The following is a 23,144-nucleotide window of genomic DNA, read 5'->3' as shown; positions in this document are numbered from 1 at the left end:
CTGAAAGTGTTCACTCTCCTCTGAATTTGTGCGTGAAAAGTTGAGTCTGTATGTAATGTAACTGTCAAGACTAGAAATAACTTTGTCTACAACATAAAACAAAAGTATTAATGGTGACAAAAAGCCATCACTGAAACAGACTGTGCAAGGAATTTCTTTAAGGCATTAATCAGCCCTAAACCTGATTAAGTGTCTAATTGGCTTGATTACTAATGGCAAGAAAACATGTGCTGTATACCTGTTCATGATAAAAGAGTTATAGAGGCTTCAGGAGAGTTGAATAGGCAAGATGTTTAGAAAACTAAAAGTGGTATTTTCTAGACCAAAATTATCACCTGAGGAAGCAGAGTGCAAGAATGAAGGTGTCCCTCCACCACCCAAGGCATCTACAGGCCAGGTATAGTTTTTATTGTTTAGTATAGACTCAGTAATACTACCTTTTGTTTAGAAATTATTTACGTAAGTAAATGCCAAAGGTTAGATTTTCAAACATACTTACTGCTCATGGTATCAATTTTTATTTAGCAAAATCAAATAAATGGCTTTATTCCCCATCCCACATTTTCTTTATGAAGAAAATATAGATTTCCTCCTTTTGCAAGTTGCTTTCCAAATAAGGCTAACCTGAAATAGTACAAGCTTATGAGAGGTCTTGTTCCCTGCTCACAGAAAATGTCAGTATATCCTTTCTCAATCTTAGAATGGAATAAGATATGTATCAGCCTTCTTCCTGGTAACTGTCTGAAAGGCAAAGTAATTTAGTAGCTTTTTTAAGAAGCATTATATTTGGCTTGGTTTTATTAATATAACTCCTGTTTGAAAAATACAGTAAGTCATATTAGTCTACAGTCTATACTTTTTATTTAGTAGGTCTTCATTGTAAAGTTAAGGGGTTTTTTGTTTTTTAATGGAATATTTTTAAATGAGACCGAAAGATAGATACTCCTTCAGTTGTTACCTTTGCATTTTTATCTTTCCTCAATAATGTCCTATGGAGTGTTTTGGTTTTTTCTAGCTTGACATAATCAAAACTTTACAAGGCAAAATGGCAACAATTTAGGATTTCACCAAATAATTTAGAAAGTGAAATGAGTTCTTTAGTGTCAGCCTGATCTATTAATCTGAATTCATGCTTAATGAAACAATTGAACTGCCACCATTATAAAGTTAATTTTAACTAAGCAGTCTCTTTTAACATGTTCACAATGGTCAAGCATATACAAAGACTCTGACTTAACTTCTGGGAGCCTTGATTTACACGTACAAGTGTTCCATAAATTTTACAGTTTTAAGTAAAACTGATGGAAACATAAATGTTCGGAAGACTGAATAATTTCTAGAACTGATGTTTTTCTGAGAGCTTATAGGTTTATACAACCTCAAGAAGAGGTACAGTTTAATCCAGCCCAACTACAACTCAAATTTGATTTGTCATTATTATAAACGTGCAAAAACAAATCGTTTGATGAAACGGCATAACCATACTGCCATCCACACAAAATGGTAAAAATGTCTATTAAAACTTCCTATGCTGCAGATTTGCAGGCAAAGTATTGTTCATGCTTCTTTTAAAGTTCTGCTCATCAGTTTTCTTGGGTCAATGAAACATTGCCTTGAAAGAAGAAAAATCCTGAATCTCAGCAGCTGACTTGTGTGCAGCCTGATACCTCACTTAAGAAACTGCTCTAGGAAAATATATATATTTAGATTTTCCTGGACCCATGGATTACTTTTTTCACCAGAATAATTCCATATATCAGCGCAACGCTCAGATTATATCACCATCAGCCTCCACAATTTTAGATACTGTTAAGATGGAGGCAGATGAATGGGTCAAGCATTAAGACATTTTCTGCCTGCAAGGACATACCATCTAAAGAGAAAAGAAGAAATGTACACAGTATCTGGTAACTGTAGAGCACTATTCTCACAGTAATGTTCTTATGCTGTCAGAAGGAAGCCTGAAACAAAGAAAACAACCTTTACAACAAAACATCCTGCAAGTACCTCTAGTATGCATAGAGATTGATTGGGTTTTTAATTTTAATTTTTTTATATATATATAATATCTAATGTAATTATTTATATATATATGTACATCAGAACTTCAGTACCAGATTCTCTGAATAAAAGCAGACAGGAAAAAAAATACTTTCATAGAAAAAGACAAACTCCAAATTAATATCAGAAACTCAAAGAAAGAGAAGGTCATTGAGTTTAGAGGGGCAGGGGAGGGGAAGTTGCATGAAGACCTGAAGTCTCCTAAAGTCAAATAATTTTCCATATGCTTATACTGATATCTTTCGCTGTTAATCACCATGGTAAACACCAGGCGTATTCATTCTGTCTGGGCTAACAAATGCTCATGGTCTTGAATAGCACTATGCTGTTGCATAGTAGTGAACACCTAAAACTCCCCATGCACTTCTCACTCCCTCCCCCAAGGGTCACTCTGTCAAAACCAAGATGAACCAAGGTACAGGTACAAGAGGACTTAGTTCATGAATCTAAGCCAGTAAGTGTGGGAGGAAGTTAATTTTTTTCTGTGAAAGTTGCTACTGTCTCTATATTTTGTAAAGATTGAGATCTGTCACTGTGTTAAGGTAACTCTAACAAAGGTGCATTAGCCCAGCAGAAAGTTTAGGCAGAAGAATGACTAATTCAGAGATGCAGACCGCCTTGTAAGTGGCAGCACTGAACAAGTCAGCCTTGACAACATGAAGGAGGCTCTGGGAACATGCAACAGCAGAACTCCAGGCTAAGTAACTGGGTTTGCACAGCAGATGTGAAGACATGAGTTTTTTATTTCAGCATCCAAGTCCTTTTGTGAACCTATCTGGAAAGTCTTGTCCAGGAACACACACACAACACCCAGGAACGAAGCTCAGTGTGTGTCAACTTGGTTAATCAAATTCCTAGGAGAATGTTGTAGACATCAAACCATCCTTATAATTCTCAATGATGAGCATCAACAGTTTGTAATCTTGTTTTTTTTTTTAAGGGTGAAAATAAAAAGCCAGATGAACCACAGAAAGCAGAACCTGTACCAAAGGAACAAGGTCAGTATTTATGAGTGTTCAAAGATCATCTGGACAAAATATACATACACTATATAGGGCTGTAAATAAAATTGTTCTTCTTTCAAATGCTCTCCCAGGTGCTGATCTTGGTTTTAATTTGTGGAAGAAATTAAGAACTTTGAATTCCCATTGACCCCAAACCAATGATTTGTTACAGAAATATGAGCACTATTCAACAATAATAAAAAGCAACAAGCTTTCAAGCACGCAGTCCCTTCATGAGCTTGTCCACTTTAATTAGCTAGTCTAACAAATTATTTCCTCTTACTGTAAGTTGACTTCTTAGAAACCTTACTTTAAAATAAAGATATTTAGTAGCTTAAGAAAGAAAACTGCATATTTTTTTAATGTTTCTTTTGGGTATACTTCTCATATGTATTAAAAAACTACAAACATGAGACAATCTGACATTCAAATCTTTCATTGAACAGCCATTCAAAACTTCTTCAAAAAAAGTGAACAAACAAATAATTAAAAAAACCCAACAATTCCATTAAAAAGGATTTGCCATCGCCATTCAGAAGACATCCAGGACTAGAACACAGGAACACAGAGCTCAGGGCAGTAATACAAGCTAATTATTTGCCTAAGCAGCTGGTTGCTGAAAACAGTGGCAGCTGGCCATGGCTGTTCTGCCCTCCTGTTCCCTCACCTCCCAATAGACAAGCCTGTTTTGCTTATACCAGACCCAGAATGACTGCTGCAGCAGCTACCAAAATAAGAGCTCAGCATGGGTGAAGCAACAACTATTGCTGGACCATTTTCCCTCTTCCCTCCCTCACAGCATCAGTGGTGCAGCCCTTTCCTTTTCTATCCTCCAGTACTGGAGAAAAACACCAAGTCCATTTTTCCAGTCACCTCATGTTTTCCTTTGGGACAACAATTCAGGTTCATTTCACTGGAACAGCAAAGCAAAAGCTGAGGAACCTCCAGCTTTCTGTGATAAAGATAATTTAAGGAGAGAGGAACAACTGGAAAAAGACTACAAGAAAACTTGCATAATCCTTACTTGTGCTTTGTGCAATCATAACAAGTATCACAATTCCTTTGCTCATATAATGAAACTTTAAACAAAGTCCATTTAATGCAATTATCTTGTTATATAATGGCTGTAGCACTAAATCAAGAGAAAACAAAATCTGGCATGAATTAACTGTAGCAATAAGCCAACAATGAAAAAAATCAAATCCGATGTTTCGTGGCTTTTTGCAACACTAAATCACAGATGCTATCCCATGACAGAACTAAGTATCATTATAGAAAATTTTTTTGTTTCCATCCAAAATCTGATCTAATTTTACAGATTAATGTAATTCATTACTCTATATTTTGGCATACTAAACTACTTTTTTTTCCCCTTCTAAATTATAAGATAAGTGGTGGCATAGAAGCAACTATCTCATCAATTACTTTAAGAAAATATAATAACATGGTTAGGCTCCATGTTTGTTTGGGTTTGTTTTTTTTAATCCATAGTTTTCTGGAAAGTGCTTCAAATCTCATTTTCAAACAGCCACAACACAGTTTCTCCTTTTGCTTGTGGGCATTAATGAGTTAGACAGACAACAGCTATACAAGCCAGAGAACTTACACAGGCACCACACCTCAGAAGAAGTTTATGAATTCCAGCACCCTGTACATAAAAGTCCTCACCATCTGAGGTGAATAAGGAACTCCATTATCTCTGGGCAGAAAAGTGAGGCTGGTCTCAAGCGGTTCACAGGAAGGTCTAGATAAAAACTCCTGCAAATCTTGGTGAACTTTGTATCATCAGACCTAAAATCATGTGGACAGCTGCTAGAAGAAGAAAATAAGAATGCCTGTGGGTAAGCAAAGCACAAGAGACCAGAGAAAACATTTTGCAGTGTATGTACAAATTTGGAGAGAATTATTAATGCACAGCCAGGCCTCAACTAACACTAGTTAAGGGAGATCAGTTAAACAGAGTAGTTAAAACTAGTTAGAGAAAACCCTTTCCAAGATCTCTCATTAGTGTCTCTGGTACAACCAGAATAAAATAGACCAGTAAAGCCTCTAATCATAGTTCCATTTTGCAGCTCCATTGTCCTGAAACACAAACCAACAGGCTGAGTAGAACTTATCTTCACTCCCTTCTTCTCACATGGCCAAAACCAGCCATCACCTTCTCCCTTTCTGCTAGCACTTCACAAGGCAGCATGATGTTCCTAACACAGATGAGAACTCAGCAGGAGGCACAGTTGGAGTCTGTTTGGTTAAAACTTGGACATTTACATCACTCAGCAACACCTGGTACTTTTGGCTTCTTTATTGGCTACTCATTGCCTCATCTCCACCTCCTCAGTTGCCCTCTCTCTCACTAGCTTGCTTTGTGATTAATTCTCTGCATAATTAATTTACTCTGTAATTAACTCTCTGTGCTTAGTCAGTTTGTTCCATAACGGATTCATTTTTTTTTTTTCCCTGCATTCCTTCATGTACTTAACAAAGTGTGATTCACCTAATTACAGGTTTTCTGTGATATTGAATCCGATTGCTATAGGTTTTTTTGCATATCTATCATCTTCCATAACTGACTGGCTCTACAAATGCTTCACTTGGTTTACACACTGTTGTTCAATAGCTCTGTTGGTGGTTATACTATTTAGAAGGCCACATCCAGCCTCCACCTGCTAGCTGATGTCTGCATTATCATTCTGTGTATCACAATTTCTTTTGTCCTCCTAGCAGATCCTTCCAGTATGATTCTTTCCAACTCATACTTTTTCTTTCCCTTTCTCTAAACACTCTCAATACCACATTTAAGTACTGCTTTTCTGAAGTCTGTCCTCATCTTCTCACTTTTCCCTTACTAGAAACTGGCCTTTTTCCAATATTCCAGTTTTTGGTCTTTCTACTTCTATTAAATCAACATGTGTCTCAAAGATTTTTTCCAGATTCACAGACATATTTATACAGCTTTTACCAAAGTCCCTATTGTCATCACTCTGTTCTTGGTAGGACTTGAGTGAGAAAGCTAGACTAAAACTATCACAGGTATTTCTATCCATGCTACAATTGCACCTCTGGATCATAACGTAGACAGAACCTTCCTTATGGGAGATTACCTATTAGTTTTCAGTGATATTTAGTATCTTCAGAGCCTAGACGCTTTGGAAAGTACACGGAGGATATATAAAAGGTTATATAACTGCCTGCAAATTAAATGCAAGTGCCATTCTATAGTGCATGAGATTTTGGTGGTTTTGACAGAGTCAGAAAATCTATTTCCTAAGTGAGAAGCCCAAACAGAATTTAAAAAAAAAAAAAACAAAACAAAACAGAACAAAACCACCAACCAACCAAGAATTTTAATCAACATCCCTGAATGTGTAGTACCTCAAAGGAAAGGCTGCTCAAAAGGAACTTCAGTCCACTCCAGACTCTCTCCCAGTGAGTACACTTCTGTTTAGGTACTCGAGGAACATTCACTTTTCTGCTAAGTGTTTAACTAAAAAAAGAAAAGCAGCAGAGGCTGCTGATAGCTGCCAGCTTTCATGTATTAGCGTAGCTGGTTTACCTCCACTCTTTCATAATAAGTGAGTTCAAACCCGTATCTCTCACATTCCAGTAGAGTTCCCTAACTACCCACGTAAGGTCTAGACTAAAGAGATGTGGGAGGAAATTCTGTAGCCTTCCTAATTGCTGGGCCATTGTGCAGAAAAGAATGCAAAAACCTGTGAAGTCTGAGAAGATGGAGTACAACACTGAGCCTGGAACTAACCTGGAAGTTAACTGAAGCACTAACCTTGTAGGAGGAATGAAGAACATTGATTTCAGTATGCATTTATATTACAACATGGTTGAATACTTTAAAAAAGGGAGAAGTAATTCTCACAATGGGTATTTGACCCTGTTGCAAATAAACAAGGCCCAGAGCCAAGATTTCCTCTTCTGAGAGGAAAGCGTTAATCACTAGCTGCTATATAAAAGATAGTCACTCCCTCTTCCTGTAGATAGAAATAAAGCAGATATATTTACTGAGGGTACCAAAGTCCTGTTCCTGCGAAACCCCAGCTACTTTTGGCTAATTAGGCACCAACTAACTCTACATGGACTACAACTGAGTTACAAGTCTCTGAGAAGGGAGATTTGAATTAAATGTGAAATCTCACAGCTAAAACCTGCCTTTGTCCTGTTATGAAGCTGGCTTTTAAGCTGCTTTGCAAAACCTGTCCCCTAACACCTCGAAATCCTGGGTTAAATAAGTGGTTTGTATTTCAAAAAATACAAATCAGGTACAGCATTTTGATATAATATGCTGCAGCTCAATGAACCAAACCTGTCAATGCAAAGAGTCTTTTAAATAATAATCTTATTCCTTGTCTTCTTATCCTTTATACTCTTCACTGGCACTTAGTCAACAGGCAGCTATTATTCCCATAAAATGTGTTTTTTCGAGATTACCAAGAATTCGAATATGTTAAATCAGACTGCTTCCACTCCTGCTCATGTAAAGTCTTTTAATTCCTTTCAGATCTTCCTTTTTCATGTGAGTGACAGGGTTAAATGCTAGGAAAATAAACCCAACTTCTTATGCAATCTTTCTTTCTTTACATGGAAAATAAACTTTTATAATACTTTTGTTAGCCACTGAAGTTGAAGGTTGAGTTAAGATAGACCTACTTACTGATTTACTTCAACCCCACTGATTTCTGAACTCTTTTCCCTGCACAGAGCATTTGTTCAAAAAATTTTGCTTGGAAAGACACAAAGGTGTGTATTTTGTAATGTCAGAGCTGAAGCCTCTTCTCTCCTTTGTCCATAGGTTTCCTGTGTGTTTATTTTTCTTGACATCTTCATGATCCTATAGCCATTTTTCAAATATTTACAGAGATAGCTCAAGAACACCTCTAGGAGGCAAGGACAATCAGGAAAATTATTAACTATGTCAGAAGTATCCCAGGAAGTTTGTAGACCAGTTCTCTCATTCCCATGCTACTTCTTCAAATGCAAAGTCAGTCTTTACTCCCGTTATTTAAGAGAACATGCTCTCTTTGTTATTTGGCAGGTGATAACATTTAAGAGCCTATTTGAGAGTCTAACCCATTTTGAAACTTTTAATATTTTGCAAAAAGAGGAAATGACAAAAAAAATTCACTGATTTTAAGTGCTTAAAATTATGTTTCTAAGGGATATATGTCACTGAGAGAGCTAAAAAGCAGATTACTCAAACATTAGCCACTCTGCCTCCTGCTAGCAAGCTCTACCCATGTCTTTATGCAGTGTTTCCCATCTCAAACAATGCTTTCTAACCTCAAGTATTTCCATGCACCGTTAAGATTGCCAAGGTTGTTGTTTGTGTATTAACTAAAATAGTTTTATCGTATGAGCACAAACACCAAGCTACACAAGGTTTTCAGGCAACTGTTAAATATACATATTTATCAGAAAAACGACTTCCTCTGACTAATGACTAATTCTCTTCTGTGTTTCTGCTAAGTATTGAGAAGCTGATCAAGACACTTAAAGCCAATCAGATTTTCAGGACTTTTTTCTTTACTGAAGGCATACAAAAGAACAACATTAAATGTTCTTTAAATAAAGATTGCCTACATTAATCCTGGTAACAAACATCAGAACTGAGTGTTAAGGTTTACAACTGTATTACATACATAGTAAGTCAATTAACTATAATTAGTACGACACCATCATTGTGAGTTAATATAGTATTTTTTAAGCATCAGTTTATTTTAAAATGCCTACATTTTTTAAAAAGTCACTAAGAAGCAGTAGAAGAACATATTTGAAAACATATTTAATTCATATAAAATACATACTATACTAGGGTGTTGTAATGGAAATATTGCTTACACCAAAGAAAAAAACTACAAGCGAGCCAACATTTTGTAAATGGTCATGTAAAACAATATATTGTGGATTCAAGATGAAGTGTGACTATGTCAGATAATGATCAAGTTGTGCTAAACTGTGCTTTTGTACAGCCAAAAGAAGCAGCCCAGGGAACTCTCTGTTTTTTATATGAGACCCATAAGTAACTGCTAGCTATTAAAAGTTCTACATTCACATACGACCAACCAGTCCAGAAAATGAGAGGAAGCATAGATAAGATACTGGTCAGACTTGCTAGTACAAGGCAATGGAGCTGGCTGGGAATTCTGGGGAAGAAAGTCTTCCCCTTCTGAAGTATGGCAAAACAAAAGCTATGGAATACATTTAACTGCTACTATCTAGCTGCTGACATTTATTCATATCTTTATCTCTAAAGACTAATCTTTCATTTGACATTTTGCTTCTCTTCATTTTTTCAATAAGGATAATAGATTTGTGATGCTAAAGGTCAGTTATTATGGCTAGGGAACGTGTACCTGGACATAACTGATCCAAGAAATAGAACTTTTAAAGCCAGCCTAGTAACTGAGAGATTTATGGTTTATTACTTTCTGGAAAAAAGTCCCTTCAGACTGGCTGATTGCTCCAGAGGCACAGCTCCTGATGCTGAATAACCAGTAAGGCCGGTGGTCTCCACAGCACAAAGTGCTTTCTTCCCTGTCCCTAAGCCTCCTGCTGCTGTTTGCACAGACAGAAGTGGGGGTCAGATACGAGAAAAGAGCCTGTTTGGTCAGGACTTGCTCTGAAGAGCAGGCTGGTGTCACATCCCAATTTCTCAGGACGATGACTCAGGTTCACCAACTCCCAGGTCAGGATTAAGGTGAAACGACACCAGGGATCCTTTAACTCACAAAACTCAACTTTTATTCACTCACAACAAGAATTGGCATGAAACTACACCAGTAAACCATGTAACGTGCTAACCATGGTCACCAAACATATACTACAAGACTTGCTTATTTGGGCAGGAAGAAAAAAAAGGACACCCCTTCTGTTGTGTCATGAGGCTCGGAGCAGACCCCCTTGCTTTCTAGACTACTTCTCAGAGAGGAGCCTAGGGGTGGCTGGATCCACTACGAGTCCCAGACTTGGTCATCGGTTTATGTCTAAAGGGATGAGGTGTGGGGATTGTGAAAAAAAGACAGAGAGAGAGAGAAAGAAAAGAGAAAGATTTCACCAGCCCTGGGTCCAGCATTAGTGCAGCCAGGTTAGAGGTCCAGTTCCAGAGGGCATGCGCACATGGGGCTTCAATTTCTGTCTGTCGATATTCTCCTTGCCCCTCCTTTGGGCAAGCACACAAACTCATCAGGCTAATTAGGTGTCATGTGCGGTTTTTGCTTTCAGAACCTTTGGAAAATGGGTTGGTGGACTTGAGGGTTATTTGGGGAGTAACTTCTCCCTCCCTGCAGGCATGACTGTTGCTTGACCTCTGGCCATGCATGGTGAGCTGCCCTGCTCAGTGTATCAGAACACAGAATTGCACATCCTCCAGCACACACTCCGCTCCCTGTTGTCCTGTGGCCAGTTGGCTTCTCACCTGGGTTTCATCATTGTTATGCAGAACTTGCCCCGCCACAATGTTTGAGACATTAACTCTTTCAGTCTTTCACAGCTGGCAGTGCAGCACCTCAGTCTCCACGTTGACCTTTGGAGGGAATAAGAGGAAGGAGCTGTCCTAGCCAGGCTGGAGAGGTGACCATTGTCGTTTGCAAATCTAGGGCTTTTGAAGAACACCAGTAACAGCAGGAATAGGACTGGGAAGTACAATAAATTATTAATTAGTGTAAAATGACTGACTTAATCTGCCCTTCTGTTTTCTAGTACTTACTATGTTAGTAAGTAACATTTTATGCTCTGCCGGTGGAAGGATCACGATAATATTCATGGCTACAAGATAACACTTATCTCAGTGGATCCATGAGGTTTTAGAGTCCTTTGCTGGCATTGCCTATTGCCAGAAGAGAAGTCAGCAACACCTCTGTGGGGCTAGGCCTATGAAAGAGATTTTTGGATCCACCAATACTTACATACACTGAGTGAAGGCTTTAGAAGAATCAAATTGATTATGGCAAGAAGGGCAACTCTGCAGTGCTGTGTCCTGGCATTGACAAATCTACCTATACCAACAGCTTCCTCTGTGGAGAAAGGTCCTTAGGACTAATGCCTACAGTTTTAGGACAGTGTGTATAGTGCTAAATCTTAAAAACATGACAGTGGAGTTGATCCTACATAAGCAGGTTCAAATTAAAAACAACTTTTCCAGGTCTTCCAGTGTTATGCTTAGCCTCACAATATTCTGCTTTTTGCAAAGCTTGAACTCCTGGTTTCATGGGATTATTACACAGTTTTAATAAAAACCCCAACATTTAGCCTTTTGAGTTGCAGAGGAAGAAAAATCTAAATTATCAATCAAAAAGGATAGATAAGTATTTACTTCCATAGATAAGTAAAGTATTTTCTTTTTTGCTCTACTAAGAAATGGGAAATACTCTGCTATGGGCTATTTTGCAAGTGTGTGTGTGTGTGTGTGTGTATGGCAGTAGGAAATCAAATTAATTTGGAAAGACTGTCAAGGGTCTCTGTCCAAAATTGTGAAGTGAAAACTGAAGATAAAAACTGCTTTATGGAAACAGGAACAAGAGAGCTGAGCAGGCTCAGAATAAGTTGGATATACTCCTCCAACATGCAGAGATCTTCTGGCTACTCTAACCTAATCCTGCAATACTGTTCCAATGTTATTTTACTGGAAGTATGAAAATAGGGGACAAGAATAAACAATGAAAGTTTAGTAATACTAACTTTCAGCTGGGAGCGTCATCAACCTGCCTAAGATAACACAGGTAAAAGACTGACAACCCATCAATAGTCTTTTTTATTACTTTTTTGCCTGGCCTAAGTCTCTCTTGGCACAACAAAGACCTGTGGAAAATCAGAAAAATCTGAAAGACTAAGAGAGGGAAACAAATCAGTCTTATAACCTGCATTGTGTTCCTTGCTCCTTGCTATCCTAGGCAGATCACTGGTATGATGAGGTTTCAGTGGGCCTCTGAAGTTAACCAGCTATCTTTTTGAGGGATTCCATCAAGCAGTGTTTTGCCCTCAGAGATATACTACCACAACTGGCGCTTTTCCCTTCCATCTTAAAACAGAACCAGCAACACTTACCCCAAGTCCATTTTAAATTATGTTATTCTTATGGGGAGGCCAAATGATCTAGAATACGTAGACACCAGTGGGCTGCATTCCTCAACTGCCACTGCTAATACCTTGGCAGCTTTACCTACTTATATTCCAATATAATGGAAATGGAAATCATTTAGAAAAATTCAAATCCCTTATTTTGTTGAGTAAGTATGGTTCTATCTGGTTTGAAAATTGCTTTAGATGTTAGTGCCTCGGCATAGTTCTGGCTCCTTTTTCTCATGATTTCTTTACCATGACCAAAGTTATGTAAAGCCAATAGAAGATTTCTTTGTTGTCCCATAAGCTTTGCCATCTACCTGATGGATCTATTCTTCTAGAAACCAATTGTTGTACTCTAAATGTTCCCTAAAATGACTACCACATTGTTCTTAAAGGCATTCTTTTGCGGCTGGTCTCATAAGTCAGGGGAGTATAAGCTAGATTTAAGCAGCAAAGACCGAATAGGGTTTTTTAAATGTGACTACAAAGACAGCCCACACAATTTCACACAGAAAGAAACAACTAAAACTTGACACACAGCTGGCAGTGGTGTTAGGCTGTGATATCCTAATCCTTAATGCAAGTAAGTCCTGTGCTGGTCCTGAAGATTTATGAACTCTAAAAACTTGTGGAAATATTGAATATTCATAGGATTACAATGTTTTCCATCAGTTTGAGTCCAGTCAGCATTTAATGGCTGGTGTGGGTTCAGACCTCAGACTGAATACCTTGAGAGTATCTAGGAGGCTGAGAAGCCATTATCCTTCTGCAATGGGATGCTTATGTGCAAGCACCATATATTTTTTACTTTGTGGTCTTCTCTTCCAATACACATGTTGTCATTCCAGAGATGGATTGTCTTATTCAGGAGCCTGTTACTCTAGGTACTGTGTCTATACTGGCACTTTGTTTCAGATGAAGAATGCCCTTCTGAAACAAATCTCCTGATTGTCCCCCACTGTGCTCTGTTTTTTCACCAAAAAAAACCTCTAGGAATGCATGACTGGATTCCTTTAGAATAAAACTAAACCAGAAGAAGCACTCCATGAGTAAACCTACTTTACTTAAGCTGCTGATGGTCACCCATTTCAGAGGATCACAATAGACCTGCTTTGAAATACAGCTGCCCCAAACAAATATAGATTGGATAACAGGCCTTCAGCACCATTTCACTGTTCTGATTGCTCCTATCAGGTTGTATTCTCTGCTAGTATAGATGTAACTAGGGGCAATTACTATTACAAAGAAAATTCCTAAAGTGAGATAATTACAGAAATGTTGAGATTAGCCTTTCTTTCACTCTTGAGTACATGGCTTTTTGGCTGGGGCCGTCAGGGCAGGGAGAACTGGGAAACTACAAACCATGAATTCAGAAGGGAGCAGAAACCTCAAGTATTTCAGCAAGTGCTGAAATTTTGGGCTCTTGCATCTTTTTTCTACATCACATGTTGACCACAAAACTACAGCAGGACTACGTGCCAAGGAAAGCACAAAGTCAGTAGCATCATTTATAGAGATCCCCTAGGGAAAGAGTTAAATAGAATTTTAACATGTTAAGGTTTTGTAGCAAGACCCACAAATAAGTCAGTTATAAATAGGTCCAAACCCCCTTTATTTTCTGTAACTGCAGCTCCTCTGCCATTTTCTTACAGAGGATGTCTATGAAATTCCTAGGAGAAATAAATTTTATTTCACTATGAGAATGTGTTCACTGTGCTAGAAATCTGAACCTGTTTTAAAATTCTCCTTCCTAAAAAAAAGCCTTTTTGACTGGAACTCCCAGAAAAGCATTTTGAACTCCTGTAATCAAATGGTAAGAAACTCTTTCATTCTCTCTTGAACCTTTCTGGGGACAGGAATGGCAACAGTCCTCTTTGGAGTCCTCACTTTCCTGAATGTGTGTTATTCTATACCTTGGAAATTCCCTGGCAGATCCTTCGGGTAAGATGAAACATTCCCTAGTGTTATATTTTCAACAGACTTTTCCTCAAGATAGTGCTGCAATACTAACTGCTGCAGAAAGGAAACAATAATCTGCATTTCCATTAAGTGGATGAGATACTGTTATCAATTTAAGCCATAAATTGAATCGAATGTCAGAGTTTTAAATGGAATTCCTCACAAAATTCTTCCCAGCCTACAGGTGATAAGTAGTACAAATCCTGCAGACTGTCCATTCATACTTAATAGTGCTACATTTCCCCGAGGGACTATTTGAAAATTAACCCCTGAACTTGCTGTCAAAACCCAGCTGATGTTGGGGAACATGGATTTCTTTGCCTTCTCTTCAGTTCATTATCTGACTCTGGCTTGAGTATTTCTGGCATCCACAGATACCTCTGTCCAGGTCTTGTCTTTGATCCTGTTTAAGAAATTAATTCCTGTAAGAGTAGCAGGGCTCACAGAGGGTGTTCTGGCTTCTTAACATAAATACTAAGAAAAAATACTAGAAATGACCTACTGGTCCTGTAATCAATTGTCCATCCAGTAAAAGTCTGAAACTCAGCTCAAGAACCATTGCATCTGTTCTTAATAGATGCCTGGAAGAAAATATTATCCCAAATCTGAATGAATGGTAGTAGGAGGGTAGTTTGGTTTATCGAGTGCTGTAAACAAACTGACCTGCTGTCCTTCACTAAGTTTTGTTTCAATGCCATTTCAAGCAACCACCTTCCAGCTGAGCAGCTTAACAGTTTACCGGTGTAACTGCTTTTACCCCTCTGAAATGAATAACAATTCTCTAAATATGGAGATTAACTATCAGAAGACTAATCTTACACTATCTATCCAAAATACTCAAGGTCTGATTTTCTTTGAGCTGTCTTGAATTTAAAATACAGCACACACAACAGGCTCCTGATTTATTTGGTATGATGTTTTGCTGCCAAGCTTTTTCCTGTATAATCATATTACTTAAAGTATTTATGAAGGCTGAGCTTGTTCCTCCTTTATGCAAAGTGTCAGACTGATGAGAGCTTTCAAATTATTTGTCATCATGAAAATTTAAAATAAAAATATAGGAATAATTGTAAAAATTAATTACATAAGGCCACTTAAATGGCAAGAGACTATACAATTTGCATAGTTTGTTTCAAACTCTACAAACTTCCCACTTAAACACCTTTAAAAAAGCTACTTGTACAAAAAAAGAAGAAATAGACTAGCCAAAGTTCTGCACACTCACATCCTTAATGATATATTTAAATCATAATTTACTCAGCAACAAACAGGACTGTCATGGCAGCTGAAGCAAAAAGAGGTTTAATGCAATTCAAACACTGGAGTATAAATAATGTCATTAGCATTTCTATGCATAAGCAAACAAGCTACACTTAATTTTTCTTCCTGTATTTCACAAGGCATTTCTGGAGAGATCTATCTATCTGTCCTCTACATATTTTTTTAAATAAGCACACACTAAAATTGTATCTTACTGCATGAGTTCGTGTTGCTTATAAATATATGAGCTCTGTATCGACCATTGTTGAGCTGGTTACAGATGCATCTAGTTTAAAAACCACAAATAAGTTACATATTCTAAAAGGAACACTCACCATAAACATGTTCTGTAAAGCTGGCACTAAGATTGATTTAAGCAGGAAATTATTCAAAGATCAGGTCCCAGAATCAGTATCATGTAGTGCTTGTCCACTGAAGAAATAATGGCAGCCAAGCTGTGATTCCTCCAAAAGTATTATCATAATTCTTTTAAAATTGATATTCAAAAATTAAAACCTTTTTCTAGATGCAGTACCAGCAAAAGAACCTGAGCCTTCAAAAACTGAAAAGTCAACTGAACCAGCTAAGGCAACTCAACAGGAACAACATCAGCTCAATGATGGGAAAGAAGATGCCAAGTGAGTAAATTCAATTAAAAAATTTGAAGCTTTTTTCCAGACATCGTGACTTAACATTTCTGTGTGGCATATTTCAGTTCATTAAATGTCCCTCCTGTCCTGTAAGGATCTGAAGAGCTTTATTTGATTTCTAAGGCAACCATATATATAAGGTATTCATTTAGTATGTGCTTTTGATATTTTGTTGTGCACATCATCCTAAATTGCAGGAATGAGGAAAAGGATTTGCTCAACTACACTTATATACTAATTCTAGCAATGCTGTTGCTCAGTTATTATTACTCTACCTTAGCAAAGAATAAGTCCCAGGATTCTGCCCTGAATAGCTGGAATGTTTGTCACATCATTCTGACTTAAAAGCTTTTTACCCTGCACATTTTTTGCTGAATTACACCATTAAATCAGCATTACTCTGCACAACCAGAGGATTAAGACCGTCTCTTCCTGAGAAGAGACAAATAAATTAAACAGTAATGTTCCTTCAGGGGAAAATCTAGGGTCATTCAACCTTTGGAAAAAGCTTAGGTGACTGTTTGTTTTGCTAAAATAGAAATAAACATGAAGTCCAGAAAACAATAGTCTTGGAATAGCCTACATTCATTACAGAAGCATAGATTCATAGAATCATAGAATTGTTTAGGTTGGAAGGAACGTTTAAAGGTCATGTAGTCCAACCCCCCTACAATGAGCTGGGACATCTTCAATTAGATCAGGCAGCTCAGAGCCCCGTCCAACCTGACCTTGAATGTTTCCAGGGATGGGGCATCTACCACCTCTCTGGGCAACCTGTTCCAGTGTTTCACCACCCTGATCATAAAAAATGTCTTCCTTATATCCAGTCTAAATCTACCCTCTTTTAGTTTAAAACCATTACCCCTTGTCCTATCACTACAGGCTCTATTAAAAAGTCTGTCCCCATCTTCCTTATGGGCCCTCTTTAAGTATTGAAAGGCTGCAATAAGGTTTCCCTGGAGCCTTCTCTTCTCCAGCCTAAACAACCCCAACTCTCTCAGCCTTTCCTCACAGGAGAGGTGTTCCATCCCTCTGATCATTTTTGCAGCCCTCCTCTCAACCCACTCCAACAGGTCCATGTCTTTCCTGTACTGAGGACTCCAGAGCTGGATGCAGGACTCCAGGCGGGGTCTCACCAGAGCAGAGTAGAGGGGCAGAATCACCTCGCTTGACCTGCTGGCCATGTTTCATTTTATGCAGCCCAGGATGTGGTTGGCTTTCTGGGCTGTGGCTGCACTCAAATCCACTGTCTGTGTCACTGATTAAACAGCTATTAAACAGCTTCATAGAACAGCTCAGGTTGGAAAACTGCTCCAGAAGGAATGAGGTCCAAACTTCTTCTAAGAGCAGGACAAATTTAGAGGTTAGACCCAACTCCCAAATTAGATCAGGTTGCCTAGAACTTTGTTCAGTATAATTGTGAATGTGTATCTCCAAGAATGGAGTTTCCACAGTTTCTCTGGGCAATCTGCTCCATGGTTTGACTATGCTTATTATGAAAATTATTACCTTACATATAATTAAATTTTCCTTTGCTCTAACTTGCTTCCATTGCTTTTCATCCTTTTGCTGTGCACCTCCAAGAACAGTCTGGGTCCACGTTCTCTATAACCGCTCATTGGGTAGTGGAACACTGCAATTACCTCCATCTACTCAACTTTTCATCTCCAGTCTGAACAAACCTGGCTTTCTCAGCACCTCCTCATATATCCTGTTCTCTAGTCCCCAGTCATCTTAATAGCCCTCTGCTAGTGTTGCACCATGTGGGTATTGCCTTCCAGGTACAGGGGAGACTACAGCTGGATACAGATGCAAACTCATAAATGTCACACGGAAGGAAATAACCACTCCCCTTCAATCAGCTTTTTCTAAAGCATAGCATGTAGTTAGCCTTCATTGCTGAAAGAACTCACCATCGATTCATATGCAATTTTTTGTCCACCAGGACCCCCAGATCCTTTTATGCAAAGCTTTTTTCTAGTCAGTCAGCTCCAAGTCTTTGCTCTTGCATGGGGTTATTCCATTCCAGGTATGGAAACTTGCATTTGCCTTTGCTAAGCTTCATGAAGTTCCTGCCAGTCTGTGCCTACAGCCTGTTGAGATCCCTTTGAGTGGAAAATAATGGATACATTCAGTACAGAACAGGATAGAAACTCCTCCTGCTTGCTTTTGCCTTCTATTATTTTGATTACACTGATGACACAAAGCTAAAGTCTTTACCTGACATAGAGTTATTAAATTATAGAGAAGATTATCTGTTTCCTCTCCTTCACTAAGACAGACTTTGTACTGCAGTGACAAGGAATAATCAAGCAAAATACTACTGTATACGCCTCTATAAAATAATAAATGCAATTTAAAATAACTTTGACTAGAATGACTGGAAATGTTATAAATAACTTGGTAATTTGAATGTGAATCAGTAGGTCAACAATGAAAACCTAGATAAAGTATCTCCTTTTTTGTCATTGTAGGATATATTATTAGATGCTTACAGTTCCACTGGTAAATCCCGTAACCATGGTTAACATGATTACAATGTGCTTATGAAACAAAGGGGTATGTTGCTTATTAGTAGAAGACAAAATCCATCTGTTAAAAGGAAATTAAAAATCTTTATGTTAAACATTCTCCTCTCAGAACTGTTCTGAGTCACTGTCATGTGTGCATCCAGATCTATCTAGTCAGTCTAATTTGAGCAACAGCTTCTAAAAATACAGTAAATCTTTGGTAAATTCTACTGTCAAAACAGTTACCTGCTAAATTCTGCAGCAGAGCTTGGAAAGCATAGGGCTGGTGTCATTGCATTGGTATGAAACTAAACTAAACACCTATTATATGACTTTCAGAGGTGGAGGGAGAATAATTTTTAAAATGTGCCTTTGAGAGAATTTAATTCATTGCCCCTGAAGATTCATGAGAGTCTATTCAGACACTATTCTTGATCAAGGTCACTACCTTATTGAGTCTATGAGTTCAAATTTACTCACTAGAATATTTTTAAGGAGAACAACTGCCTTTATCATGTGAGGAAAGCTATGTAAATGTGTATGCATATGGAGAATTTGAGTCAAATAGATACATGTAGTCTACAAAAATAGCAGTAAATGAAACATGCTCAGATCACTTTCCAGCACTGAGGCCAGCTAGAACAATAGAAAATGCCTCCTGAAAGAAGTGTCAGTTATGAACTATCTTTGCTCAATGCCAAATTCTGGGTATTCCCATACCTGGGAATTACTTGGAAAAGTGACAGTTTGACTATTCAAAACCATATCAAGAACTGTTCATACAACTCAACAAGATAGTCAACTGAGAGTTCCATTGTCCAGTAGTTTCCCCTGTCACTGTTTAATCCACATGTAGATAATGTCCAAATGGAGATTAGTAACAAGCGGTATCCCTTGGGGGTCTGCATTGGGAGCAATACTATTTGATATCTTTATTATTTACATAGACAGTGAGATTGAGTGCACCCTCAGCAAGTTTGCAGACAACACCAACCTGAGTGGTACAGTTCGTTCATTGGAGGGAAGGGATGTCATCCAGAGAGACCTTGAGGAGTGGACCCATATGAACCTTGTGAAGTTCAACAAGGCCAAGTGCAAGGTCCTGCACCTGGGTCAGGGCAATCACCAGTATCAACACTCGGTGGATGACTCGGTGATGAATGGATTGAGAGTAGACATGCGGAGAAGGACTTGGAGATACTGGTGAATGAAAAACTAGCTATGAGCTTGCAATGTGTGCTTGCAGCCCAGAAAGCCAACAGTATCCTGAGCTGCATAAAAAGAAGCGTGACCAGCAGGTCAAAGGAGGTGATTCTGCCCCTCTACTCCGCTCTCATGAGACCCCACATGTATAGTACCTCCAGCTCTGGGGTCCTCTGTACAACAAAGGCATGGACCTGTTAGAGCAGGTCCAGAGGAGGGGCACAAAAATGATCAGAGGGATGGAACACCGCTCCTATGAGGAAAGGCTGAGAGAGTTGAGGTTGTCCAGTCTGGAGAAGAGAAGGCTCCAGGGAGACCTTATTGCAGCATTTCAATATATAAAAGGGGCTTATAAGAAAGATTGAGAGAGACTTTTTTCCAGGCCCTGTAGGGACAGGACAAGGGGTAATGGTTTTAAACTAAAACTGAGTAGATTTAGATTAGATGTAAAGAACAAATTTTTTTGTGATGAGGGTGGTGAGACAATGCTTGCCCAGAGAAGTTGTGGGTGCCCCATCCCTGGAAGTGTTCAAGGTCAGGTTGGACGGGGCTTTGAGCAACTTGATCTAGTGGAAGATGTCCCTGCCCATGGGAGAGGGGTTGGACTAGATGATCTTTAAAGGTCCCTTCCAAACCAAACTATTCTATGATTCTATGATACTGTTAGGGAAAGAGCCATAATTTGGTTGGTTGAATGAATTCAGGGCTGGTGAAATGGTTGGCAGAATTTTCTTAACTGAAATCTCAGATTTCATCCAGCTGTATTTCAGGGCAGCATCTGAGGGGAGATGGGAGCCAAGAGTAACCCCAGCACAAGCAGTGTCCTTATCAACAAGGTGTAGTCCCACAGGGTCTGAACACAGCAAGCAGAGCAGGATCCTAGTAACAGGGTCCATCAACAAGGCAAAGTGATGAACCAGGTTTAGGGTCCGTCCAGGGAGCCCAGTCAGGAGAAAAAAGACTGGATCAGGGACAGGACTGGAGACAAGGCTACAAAATGGCTCCAAATTCCACCCAGGAGACAGCACCAGAGACAGAAATGGAGCTATAGACACCTAGGCATAGTTCAGGCAGTGATTAAGGCCTGAGCTTAAGTGGACATCCCAGGCCCATGAGCAGAGAGTGTGGGTGGAAGTCCCACTGGAGGCTGCTCAGGGCCTTTAAGGCCTGTTGGTGTACTTAGTGTCCTGGTACTGTGCTTTGACTTACTTAGATAGACTATTTTTCTATACTATTCTCCAAGAGTGAAAGTTTAATAAAAAGTCACTTGATCTGCACAGTAAGAAATCACCAGTATGCCTGTAGACTGTGAGTGAGATACATAATAAGGTAAAGTTTGTGGATATATATCTGTTCACAATCCATATCCATCCAGAGCACCTCAACTTTCATGGAAATTATGTTAACAGAAAAGGTTTCACCTTATCTTCTGTTACTGTGACTTTTAATTTTTTAAAATGCATCTGTGCAGCCTCAGATACATAGAGTAAGGAAGAGGGAAGAAGGCAGTTGTCCTGTTTGAAGCAGCACACTTTTCATTTGGATTAGACCTGTGCCTCTCCATGCAGAATTTCAGGGGGAGGTAATGAGCTTCCACATAAGGACTTTAAATTTTAAAATCTTAGGTAATACTGTTTTATGAACAATTATACTAATGTAATTAACTTACCTGAAATCAGTAAGACCACTTATATGTATGACAGTTTGCAAGATTGTGCACCAGCTATGTCCTTCTTCAGTTCAGTTGCATTAGAGTAGCTTTTTACTCATGGTGCAGCCTGTATTATCTATTAATAGGAAAATAGGGTTTTTTAACTTCCTCTGAAATAACAAATCATCTTTTCTCTTGCTAAGTCAACAACAGCTTTGACAAAGACTGCATTTACTCCTGAAAATTCCCATAGAAACTGTCCAAAAGAAAAAAAAAAATATTTCTGGCTTTCCCTCTCAGCACTTCCTCATTTATAAAATACAGCAGTACATGGCGATGGACATTAATAAACAGTAGAAAGACACAGCACTGGTCTCAGCCACCTGAACACTACATCTGAAAGAGGAGACACACAAGAATGGCTGATGTGCCAAGGCACTGAATTGTGGCCAAGTGACTGAAACTTCTAATGTCTGTTTCCTAATGGCTTAGATAGGATTGCACACGAGTCGACCCTGTCTGCCAATATATTGTTTCTCCCCTCCATCTTTAATGATAATGTAACAGAACGGTAGGTAATTTCCATGAATAGGTATTTACTGAGCAATAATAATCTCTGGGAGGGAGGGCTAAGACTACACTGCCTCTTCACAGCAAGAAATGAGGGAACAAAACAACACTCAGGACCTAATTTGCACTCTAATAGAAGACAGCGGAGTCTTATTAACAAGGAACCAGCACAAAACATCATTGTGGCCTTAATAATATATCGAGATTGCTTTCTGTTGGGGAGGGTTCATAAAAACACATATGTGCATACACAACCCTGCACTTCTTTGAAATGCAGCGCAAGCATTTCACGGGAGATATGCGTAGCGCTTAAGCGAATATGGCACATTGCCAGGGAGCTGCAAGGACCAGCCCCTGCCTCAGGGACAGGGAGCTGGCAGCATGGTGGACAGGGCAGGGGCCTCCCCAGCCATGGCCCAGGCCCGGCCCCAGCAAGGCAAGCAGGGCAGGCCCAGAGGTAGCAGCCAAGGCCAGCCCAGAGCCCAGATCACCAGGCAAGTCTGTGGTGACAAGGCAGATCCGGGGCCAAGCCAGGAAGGCAATCAGCCCGTCAGTCAGTCAGTGTCCGGTGAGGGGAGCCGGGGTCAGACCCAGCCCTGGGGCAGCCAGGCCGGGCTGGGCTGAGGGCAGGCGGGATGTCAGCCTGCGGGGGGTGGGTGAGGATCAGTAGGGCCCACGGCCAGGCCCAGGCCCAGTCGCGCTTGCCCCTCAGTGGGAGCTGTAGTTGTGGGCCAAGCACTACAGCCGCCAATGAAAGCAAAGGTCTTCAGACCACCTTGCTCCACAAACAGAGAAATATAGCCGTGTGTACTCAGGAGAAAATGACAACATGCTTCGTGAGGGTACTGTTTGGAACCCAAAATCTAACAAAAAAAAAAACAAACACAAAGACATGACTTAGATGATCGCAAAGGTGACATAGGAGAGACCTTTGTATGACCCCACACTGAAGGCTGGGAACCAATAAAGAGACTGTGGCATGTGGTAGCCGATGGAGAGGAGGAATGTATGAAGTGTTTTGGCATGTAAGAGTAGAGGGAAGACAGATGCCTAAGAAACAAGTAGTAGTCAATGCCTGGCATCAGGGGACAAGACAAAGAAGGTACAGCAAGTCCTAGAAAAAGTAGAGTATGGAAGAATGGTAAACAAAGCACCTGAGAGCATAGATCAGAGAAAATGGAGGGATACAAAGAGCTTCTATGACCTT

The 23,144-nt window shown here is 39.3% G+C and overlaps 1 protein-coding gene across 1 annotated transcript in view; it reads left to right on the top strand.

Annotated features, from left to right (window-relative positions):
• Nucleotides 1–289: 289 nt before the first annotated feature.
• Nucleotides 290–23,144, top strand: part of CNGB3 (cyclic nucleotide gated channel subunit beta 3) — a 67,944-nt gene continuing 45,089 nt past the window's right edge. The window contains exons 1-3 of the mRNA XM_075023536.1: nt 290–397; nt 3,002–3,059; nt 15,880–15,991. Coding sequence (XP_074879637.1) covers nt 290–397; nt 3,002–3,059; nt 15,880–15,991 — 278 coding nt within the window. The remainder of the gene's footprint in view (nt 398–3,001; nt 3,060–15,879; nt 15,992–23,144) is intronic.

The sequence above is a fragment of the Buteo buteo genome, chromosome 3 (genome assembly GCF_964188355.1).
Source record: "Buteo buteo chromosome 3, bButBut1.hap1.1, whole genome shotgun sequence".
In the NCBI taxonomy this organism is placed as follows: domain Eukaryota; kingdom Metazoa; phylum Chordata; class Aves; order Accipitriformes; family Accipitridae; genus Buteo; species Buteo buteo.
Note: the sequence above shows the minus strand (reverse complement) of the source record. Positions and strands in the feature narration are given on the sequence as shown.